Consider the following 10,772-nt stretch of genomic DNA (forward strand, 5'->3'; position numbering starts at 1 on the left):
AACGCTTGGTTGACTGTGCTTCGGTAGTCACCGCAGATTCGGAGCGATCCATTCTTTTTCCGAACAACGACTACAGGGGTAGCCCATTCTGAATACTGCGTTGCTTGCAGAATTCCTTGTCTCTCCAATCTGTCCAACTCGGCTATCACATCGTCCTTAAACGCGAACGGAATGCTGCGACATTTCAGGAACTTTGGCTGGGCATCCTGTTTTAGCTCAATGTGAATCGGCGGCAGTGTAGCGCCTGCAAATGACTCGCTAAAAATCTCTGCATACCTCGACAGGATAGCTTCTTGCCTGCTGCTCACAGTGTGAAGACCGGTTAGCTCTATGTTTAAAGCCTTGAACCAGTCACGACCTTGAAGTGTGCTGCCCTCATTTCTCACTACCAGTAGCGGCAGCTCGCAAATTAGCCCTTTGAATTCTATGGGAACCCTGGCTTTTCCGACAATGTCAAGGCCTTCTTTCGTCCAGGTGACGAGTTGAGCATCTGATACTTCCAGGTCGATATTTTTAGCGACTTGCAGTTTTTTGTATTCCTTGCTGCTCATGATTGACCTAGCTGCTCCGGAATCGACTTCCATCTGTACGTCCTGCCCACCAATTCTGACGGTGACAACAAATTTGGGACAGTTCGTTACCTGACTGATGCTCAGTAAAGCGTCGTACTCAGTATGCGCCAGCGTGGATGCAGCCTCCAGCTGATGCTGCACTTGCATTTTTTTTCCTCGACACGCCTTGGCTAGATGCCCTTTTTTAGAGCAGTTGAAACACATAGCGTTCTTGAACTTGCAGCGATAAGCTTTGTGCTTCCCACCACATCGGAAACACCTTTCGTCCGGAACATGACTCGACGCTCCGACGCGGTTCTCTTCGTCCAGCTCGTTTTTAGGGGGCGTGCTCAATTTTGCTGTCACGTCTACAGCTTCCTGCTTATGCTGGTTCATTACGCGTTGCTATTTAGCGGCTATTTCCGCGGTCACTGCAAGATCGTAAGCACTCTTGAACGTCAAGTTTTTTTCTATCAACAGTCGCTGCTGCACCACGCTGTCCCTCAATCCGAATACCAGGCGGTCACGCAGCATTACATCCAAGGGCAGCTGTTTGTCGCTGAAGCCGCAGTTCTCAGCTAGCTTGCGTAAGCATGTAACGTAGTCAGCTACAGATTCATCGTAGTGCTGGTCTCGTTTCGAAAAAACGTACCTTGAGTATAACTCTGAAGGCTTCGGGTTGACGTGGTCCTTCACGGCGTCGACGATGACTTGGTACTCGACATTTGGCGGTCGTTGAGGTTTCACGAGGGTTGCTATCAAGGAGTACGTTGTCTCCCCACAACAGCTGAGTAAAGCTGCCCTCTTGTCGGCGTCACTCGTCAGCTTGTTCGCTGCGCAGCACAACTCGATGCGCTCCACGTATTCTTCCCATGAAGAATTTCCGTTGAGATTAAACTCGCCCACGCGACTGCCGAAAGCCATCTCGCCAACCACGTCCGTCCTACCCCCGCAGGGTTAGACCGTGCCTCGTCGCCACTGTAATGATCGAGCAGGCTGCGTCGCATCCGGAGGCAACATTTATTTCCACAAGCGTACAAGACACGTCACATATATAGTCACGTAGGAAAGGCGTCGAACATCACGTGATAACACTGAGTGATCTTATCGGCACTTGGCAGCAACACGGAACATCGGCCTGGGCATGTTATCACGTTATCACAACTTCTAAAAAAACATTATGCACCGCCAACTAGGCCACCGACCTGCGTACAACGTGCGCGTTGCTGGACTCGAAGTTCCTCTATTTACTACTGGAACCAGAGGGCTCAGAATTGTCTCCGGCATACACAACCATGTCGCGGGGGTCTGATTTACATTCCCAAGCAATATCAAGTTTGTTCGTGAAAGCACTAATAAAAAAATCATTATGCACCGCCAACTAGGCCGCCAATCTGCGTGCAGCGTGTGCGTTGCTGGACACGAAGTTCCTCAATGTACTGCTGGAACCAGACGGCTCAGAAGAGTCTCCGGCATACACAACCATGTCGCTGGGGTCTGACTTACATTCCCAAGCAATATCAAGTTCGTTCGTAAAAGCACTTCTAAAAAAAAACATTATGCACCGCCAACTAGGCCACCGACCTGCGTGCAACGTGCGCGTTGCTGGACTCGAAGTTCCTCTATTTACTTCTGGAACCAGAGGGCTCAGAATTGTCTCCGGCATACAAAATGATGTCGCAGGGGTCTGATTTACATTCCCAAGCAATATCAAGCTCATTCGTGAAAGCACTTCTAAAAAAAACATTATGCACCGCCAACTAGGCCGCCGACCTGCGTGCAACGTGCTTGTTGCGGGACTCGAAGTCCCTCTATTTACTGCTGGAACCAGACGGCTCAGAAGAGTCTCCGGCATACACAACCATGTCGCAGGGCTCTGATCTACACTACAAGCAATATCAAGTTCCTTCGTGAAAGTACGTCTAAAAAACATTATGCACCGCCAACTAGGCCGCTGATCTACGTGCAACGTACGCGTTGCTGGACTCGAAGTTCCTCAATTTACTGCTGGAACCAGACGGCTCAGAATTGTCTCCGGCATACACAACCATGTCGCAGGGGTCTGATTTACATTCTCCAGCAACAGCAAGTTCGTTCGTGAAAGCACTTCAAAAAAAGCTATGCACCGCCACCTACGCCGCTGACCTGCGTGCAACGTGCGCGTTGCTAGACTCGAAGTTCCTCAATGTACTGCTGGAACCAGACGGCTCAGAAGAGTCTCCGGCATACACAACCATGTCGCGGGGGTCTGATTTACATTCCCAAGCAATATCAAGTTTGTTCGGGAAAGCACTAATAAAAAAATCATTATGCACCGCCAACTAGGCCGCCGACCTGCGTGCAACGTGCGCGTTGCTAAACTCGAAGTTCCTCAATGTACTGCTGGAACCAGACGGCTCAGAAGAGTCTCCGGCATACACAACCATGTCGCAGCGGTGTTATTTACATTCCCAAGCAATACCAAACTCATTCGTGAAAGCACTTCTAAAAAAAAACACGCACCGCCAACTAGGTCGCCAATCTGCGTGCAGCGTGCGCGTTGCTGGACACGAAGTTCCTCAATGTACTGCTGGAACCAGACGGCTCAGAAGAGTCTTCGGCATACACAACCATGTCGCTGGGGTCTGACTTACATTCCCAAGCAATATCAAGTTCGTTCGTGAAAGCACTTCTAAAAAAAAAACATTATGCACCACCAACTAGGCCACCGACCTGCGTGCAACGTGCGCGTTGCTGGACTCGAAGTTCCTCTATTTACTGCTGGAACCAGAGGGCTCAGAATTGTCTCCGGCATACAAAATGATGTCGCAGGGGTCTGATTTACATTCCCAAGCAATATCAAGCTCATTCGTGAAAGCACTTCTAAAAAAAAAACATTATGCACCGCAAACTAGGCCGCCAATCTGCGTGCAACGTGCGCGTTGCTAGACTCGAAGTTCCTCAATGTACTGCTGGAACCAGACGGCTCAGAAGAGTCTCCGGCATACACAACCATGTCGCAGCGGTGTGATTTACATTCCCAAGCAATATCAAGTTCGTTCGTGAAAGCACTAAAAAAACATTATGCACCGCAAACTAGGCCGCCAATCTGCGTGCAACGTGCGCGTTGCTAGACTCGAAGTTCCTCAATGTACTGCTGGAACCAGACGGCTCAGAAGAGTCTCCGGCATACACAACCATGTCGCAGCGGTGTGATTTACATTCCCAAGCAATATCAAGTTCGTTCGTGAAAGCACTAAAAAAACATTATGCACCGCCAACTAGGCCACCGACCTGCGTGCAACGTGCGCGTTGCTGGACTCGAAGTTCCTCAATTTACTGCTGAAACCAGACCGCTCAGAAGAGTCTCCGGCATACACAACCATGTCGCTGGGGTCTGACTTACATTCCCAAGCAATATAAAGTTCGTTCGTGAAAGCACTTCTAAAAAAAAACATTATGCACCGCCAACTAGGCCACCGACCTGCGTGCAACGTGCGCGTTGCTGGACTCGAAGTTCCTCTATTTACTTCTGGAACCAGAGAGCTCAGAATTGTCTCCGGCATACAAAATGATGTCGCAGGGGTCTGATTTACATTCCCAAGCAATATCAAGCTCATTCGTGAAAGCACTTCTAAAAAAAAACATTATGCACCGCAAACTAGGCCGCCAATCTGCGTGCAACGTGCGCGTTGCTAGACTCGAAGTTCCTCAATGTACTGCTGGAACCAGACGGCTCAGAAGAGTCTCCGGCATACACAACCATGTCGCAGCGGTGTGATTTACATTCCCAAGCAATATCAATTTCGTTCGTGAAAGCACTAAAAAAACATGCACCGCCAACTAGGCCACCGACCTGCATGCAACGTGCGCGTTGCTGGACTCGAAGTTCCTCTATTTACTGCTGGAACCAGACGGCTCAGAATTGTCTCCGGCATACAAAATCATGTCGCAGGGGTCTGATTTACATTCCCAAGCAATATCAAACTCATTCGTGAAAGCACTTCTAAAAAAAACATGCACCGCCAACTAGGCCGCCAATTTGCGTGCATCGTGCGCGTCGCTGGACTCGAAGTTCCTCAATGTACTGCTGGAACCAGACGGCTCAGAAGAGTCTCCGGCATACACAACCATGTCGCTTGGGTCTGATCTACATTCCCAAGCAATATCAAGTTCGTTCGTGAAAGCACTTCTAAAAAAAACATGCACCGCGAACTAGGCCACGGACCTGTGTGCAACGTGCGCGTTGCTGGACTCGAAGTTCCTCAATTTACTGCTGGAACCAGACTGCTCAGAAGAGTCTCCGGCATACACAACCATGTCGCAGGGGTCTGATTTACATTCCCAAGCAATATCAAGTTCGTTCGTGAAAGCACTTCTAAAAAAAACTATATGCACCGCCAACTACGCCGCCGACTGGCGTGCATCCTGCGCGTCGCTGGACTCGAAGTCCCTCTATTTACTGCTGAAACCAGACGGCTCAGAAGAGTCTCCGGCATACACATCCATGTCACAGGGGTCTGATTTACATTCCCAAGCAATATCAAGTTCCTTCGTGAAAGCACTTAAAAAAACATTATGCACCGCCAACTTGGCCTCCGATCTGTGTGCAACCTGCGCGTTGCTGTAATCGAAGTTCCTCAATTTACTGCTGGAACCAGACGGCTCAGAAGAGTCTCCGGCATGCAGAACCATGTCGCAGGAGTCTGATTTACTTTCCCAAGCAATATCAAGTTCGTTAGTGAAAGCACTAATAAAAAAAGTCATTATGCACCGCCAACTAGGCCGCCGACCTGCGTGCAACGTGCGTGTTGCGGGACTCGAAGTCCCTCTATTTACTGCTGGAACCAGACGGCTCAGAAGAGTCTCCGGCATACACAACCATGTCGCAGGGCTCTGATCTACACTACCAAGCAATATCAAGTTCCTTCGTGAAAGTACGTCTAAAAAAAACATTATGCACCGCCAACTAGGCCGCTGTTCTACGTGCAACGTGCGCGTTGCTGGACTCGAAGTTCCTCAATTTACTGCTGGAACCAGACGGCTCAGAATTGTCTCCGGCATACACAACCATGTCGCAGGGGTCTGATTTACATTCCCAAGCAACAGCAAGTTCGTTCGTGAAAGCACTTCAAAAAAAACTATGCACCGCCACCTACGCCGCTGACCTGCGTGCAACGTGCGCGTTGCTAGACTCGAAGTTCCTCAATGTACTGCTGGAACTAGACGGCTCAGAAGAGTCTCCGGCATACACAACCATGTCGCGGGGGTCTGATTTACATTCCCAAGCAATATCAAGTTTGTTCGGGAAAGCACTAATAAAAAAAATCATTATGCACCGCCAACTAGGCCGCCGACCTGCGTGCAACGTGCGCGTTGCTAGACTCGAAGTTCCTCAATGTACTGCTGGAACCAGACGGCTCAGAAGAGTCTCCGGCATACACAACCATGTCGCAGCGGTGTGATTTACATTCCCAAGCAATATCAAGTTCGTTCGTGAAAGCACTAAAAAAACATTATGCACCGCCAACTAGGCCGCCAATCTGCGTGCAGCGTGCGCGTTGCTGGACACGAAGTTCCTCAATGTACTGCTGGAACCAGACGGCTCAGAAGAGTCTCCGGCATACACAACCATGTCGCTGGGGTCTGACTTACATTCCCAAGCAATATCAAGTTCGTTCGTAAAAGCACTTCTAAAAAAAAACATTATGCACCGCCAACTAGGCCACCGACCTGCGTGCAACGTGCGCGTTGCTGGACTCGAAGTTCCTCTCTTTACTTCTGGAACCAGAGGGCTCAGAATTGTCTCCGGCATACAAAATGATGTCGCAGGGGTCTGATTTACATTCCCAAGCAATATCAAGCTCATTCGTGAAAGCACTTCTAAAAAAAAACATTATGCACCGCCAACTAGGCCGCCGACCTGCGTGCAACGTGCGTGTTGCGGGACTCGATGTCCCTCTATTTACTGCTGGAACCAGACGGCTCAGAAGAGTCTCCGGCATACACAACCATGTCGCAGGGCTCTGATCTACACTACCAAGCAATATCAACATCCTTCGTGAAAGTACGTCTAAAAAACATTATGCACCGCCAACTAGGCCGCTGATCTACGTGCAACGTGCGCGTTGCTGTACTCGAAGTTCCTCAATTTACTGCTGGAACCAGACGGCTCAGAATTGTCTCCGGCATACACAACCATGTCGCAGGGGTCTGATTTACATTCCCCAGCAACAGCAAGTTCGTTCGTGAAAGCACTTCAAAAAAACTATGCACCGCCACCTACGCCGCTGACCTGCGTGCAATGTGCGCGTTGCTAGACTCGAAGTTCCTCAATGTACTGCTTGAACCAGACCTGCTCAGAAGAGTCTCCGGCATACACAACCATGTCGCGGGGGTCTGATTTACATTCCCAAGCAATATCAAGTTTGTTCGGGAAAGCACTAATAAAAAAATCATTATGCACCGCCAACTAGGCCGCCGACCTGCGTGCAACGTGCGCGTTGCTGGACTCGAAGTTCCTCTATTTACTTCTGGAACCAGAGAGCTCAGAATTGTCTCCGGCATACAAAATGATGTCGCAGGGGTCTGATTTACATTCCCAAGCAATATCAAGCTCATTCGTGAAAACACTTCTAAAAAAAAAAAACATTATGCACCGCAAACTAGGCCGCCAATTTGCGTGCAACGTGCGCGTTGCTAGACTCGAAGTTCCTCAATGTACTGCTGGAACCAGACGGCTCAGAAGAGTCTCCGGCATACACAACCATGTCGCAGCGGTGTGATTTACATTCCCAAGCAATATCAAGTTCGTTCGTGAAAGCACTAAAAAAACATTATGCACCGCCAACTAGGCCACCGACCTGCGTGCAACGTGCGCGTTGCTGGACTCGAAGTTCCTCTATTTACTGCTGGAACCAGACGGCTCAGAATTGTCTCCGGCATACAAAATCATGTCGCAGGGGTCTGATTTACATTCCCAAGCAATATCAAGTTCGTTCGTGAAAGCACTTCTAAAAAAAACATGCACCGCCAACTAGGCCGCCAATTTGCGTGCATCGTGCGCGTCGCTGGACTCGAAGTTCCTCAATGTACTGCTGGAACCAGACGGCTCAGAAGAGTCTCCGGCATACACAACCATGTCGCAGCGGTGTTATTTACATTCCCAAGCAATACCAAACTCATTCGTGAAAGCACTTCTAAAAAAAAACACGCACCGCCAACTAGGTCGCCAATCTGCGTGCAGCGTGCGCGTTGCTGGACACGAAGTTCCTCAATGTACTGCTGGAACCAGACGGCTCAGAAGAGTCTTCGGCATACACAACCATGTCGCTGGGGTCTGACTTACATTCCCAAGCAATATCAAGTTCGTTCGTGAAAGCACTTCTAAAAAAAAAACATTATGCACCACCAACTAGGCCACCGACCTGCGTGCAACGTGCGCGTTGCTGGACTCGAAGTTCCTCTATTTACTGCTGGAACCAGAGGGCTCAGAATTGTCTCCGGCATACAAAATGATGTCGCAGGGGTCTGATTTACATTCCCAAGCAATATCAAGCTCATTCGTGAAAGCACTTCTAAAAAAAAAACATTATGCACCGCAAACTAGGCCGCCAATCTGCGTGCAACGTGCGCGTTGCTAGACTCGAAGTTCCTCAATGTACTGCTGGAACCAGACGGCTCAGAAGAGTCTCCGGCATACACAACCATGTCGCAGCGGTGTGATTTACATTCCCAAGCAATATCAAGTTCGTTCGTGAAAGCACTAAAAAAACATTATGCACCGCCAACTAGGCCACCGACCTGCGTGCAACGTGCGCGTTGCTGGACTCGAAGTTCCTCAATTTACTGCTGAAACCAGACCGCTCAGAAGAGTCTCCGGCATACACAACCATGTCGCTGGGGTCTGACTTACATTCCCAAGCAATATAAAGTTCGTTCGTGAAAGCACTTCTAAAAAAAAACATTATGCACCGCCAACTAGGCCACCGACCTGCGTGCAACGTGCGCGTTGCTGGACTCGAAGTTCCTCTATTTACTTCTGGAACCAGAGAGCTCAGAATTGTCTCCGGCATACAAAATGATGTCGCAGGGGTCTGATTTACATTCCCAAGCAATATCAAGCTCATTCGTGAAAGCACTTCTAAAAAAAAACATTATGCACCGCAAACTAGGCCGCCAATCTGCGTGCAACGTGCGCGTTGCTAGACTCGAAGTTCCTCAATGTACTGCTGGAACCAGACGGCTCAGAAGAGTCTCCGGCATACACAACCATGTCGCAGCGGTGTGATTTACATTCCCAAGCAATATCAATTTCGTTCGTGAAAGCACTAAAAAAACATGCACCGCCAACTAGGCCACCGACCTGCATGCAACGTGCGCGTTGCTGGACTCGAAGTTCCTCTATTTACTGCTGGAACCAGACGGCTCAGAATTGTCTCCGGCATACAAAATCATGTCGCAGGGGTCTGATTTACATTCCCAAGCAATATCAAACTCATTCGTGAAAGCACTTCTAAAAAAAACATGCACCGCCAACTAGGCCGCCAATTTGCGTGCATCGTGCGCGTCGCTGGACTCGAAGTTCCTCAATGTACTGCTGGAACCAGACGGCTCAGAAGAGTCTCCGGCATACACAACCATGTCGCTTGGGTCTGATCTACATTCCCAAGCAATATCAAGTTCGTTCGTGAAAGCACTTCTAAAAAAAACATGCACCGCGAACTAGGCCACGGACCTGTGTGCAACGTGCGCGTTGCTGGACTCGAAGTTCCTCAATTTACTGCTGGAACCAGACTGCTCAGAAGAGTCTCCGGCATACACAACCATGTCGCAGGGGTCTGATTTACATTCCCAAGCAATATCAAGTTCGTTCGTGAAAGCACTTCTAAAAAAAACTATATGCACCGCCAACTACGCCGCCGACTGGCGTGCATCCTGCGCGTCGCTGGACTCGAAGTCCCTCTATTTACTGCTGAAACCAGACGGCTCAGAAGAGTCTCCGGCATACACATCCATGTCACAGGGGTCTGATTTACATTCCCAAGCAATATCAAGTTCCTTCGTGAAAGCACTTAAAAAAACATTATGCACCGCCAACTTGGCCTCCGATCTGTGTGCAACCTGCGCGTTGCTGTAATCGAAGTTCCTCAATTTACTGCTGGAACCAGACGGCTCAGAAGAGTCTCCGGCATGCAGAACCATGTCGCAGGAGTCTGATTTACTTTCCCAAGCAATATCAAGTTCGTTAGTGAAAGCACTAATAAAAAAAGTCATTATGCACCGCCAACTAGGCCGCCGACCTGCGTGCAACGTGCGTGTTGCGGGACTCGAAGTCCCTCTATTTACTGCTGGAACCAGACGGCTCAGAAGAGTCTCCGGCATACACAACCATGTCGCAGGGCTCTGATCTACACTACCAAGCAATATCAAGTTCCTTCGTGAAAGTACGTCTAAAAAAAACATTATGCACCGCCAACTAGGCCGCTGTTCTACGTGCAACGTGCGCGTTGCTGGACTCGAAGTTCCTCAATTTACTGCTGGAACCAGACGGCTCAGAATTGTCTCCGGCATACACAACCATGTCGCAGGGGTCTGATTTACATTCCCAAGCAACAGCAAGTTCGTTCGTGAAAGCACTTCAAAAAAAACTATGCACCGCCACCTACGCCGCTGACCTGCGTGCAACGTGCGCGTTGCTAGACTCGAAGTTCCTCAATGTACTGCTGGAACCAGACGGCTCAGAAGAGTCTCCGGCATACACAACCATGTCGCGGGGGTCTGATTTACATTCCCAAGCAATATCAAGTTTGTTCGGGAAAGCACTAATAAAAAAAATCATTATGCACCGCCAACTAGGCCGCCGACCTGCGTGCAACGTGCGCGTTGCTAGACTCGAAGTTCCTCAATGTACTGCTGGAACCAGACGGCTCAGAAGAGTCTCCGGCATACACAACCATGTCGCAGCGGTGTGATTTACATTCCCAAGCAATATCAAGTTCGTTCGTGAAAGCACTAAAAAAACATTATGCACCGCCAACTAGGCCGCCAATCTGCGTGCAGCGTGCGCGTTGCTGGACACGAAGTTCCTCAATGTACTGCTGGAACCAGACGGCTCAGAAGAGTCTCCGGCATACACAACCATGTCGCTGGGGTCTGACTTACATTCCCAAGCAATATCAAGTTCGTTCGTAAAAGCACTTCTAAAAAAAAACATTATGCACCGCCAACTAGGCCACCGAC

The 10,772-nt window shown here is 49.4% G+C and overlaps 1 protein-coding gene across 1 annotated transcript; it reads right to left on the minus strand.

Annotated features, from left to right (window-relative positions):
* Nucleotides 1-956: 956 nt before the first annotated feature.
* LOC146194221 (uncharacterized) lies at nt 957-1,475 on the minus strand. Its single transcript, XM_084596018.1, has one exon. The coding sequence runs from the start codon at nt 1,473-1,475 to the stop codon at nt 957-959; it is 519 nt and encodes a 172-aa protein (XP_084452144.1).
* Between the last annotated feature and the right edge of the window lie 9,297 nt (nt 1,476-10,772).

This window comes from Amblyomma maculatum, chromosome 3, assembly GCF_055883805.1.
Source record: "Amblyomma maculatum isolate TAMU_Amacu chromosome 3, ASM5588380v1, whole genome shotgun sequence".
Taxonomy (NCBI): Eukaryota; Metazoa; Arthropoda; class Arachnida; order Ixodida; family Ixodidae; genus Amblyomma; species Amblyomma maculatum.

What these genes read in the sequence shown, in the direction of transcription:
- LOC146194221 (XM_084596018.1), bottom strand. Translation starts at nt 1,475, where the DNA reads ATGGCTTTCGGCAGTCGCGTGGGCGAGTTTAATCTCAACGGAAATTCT.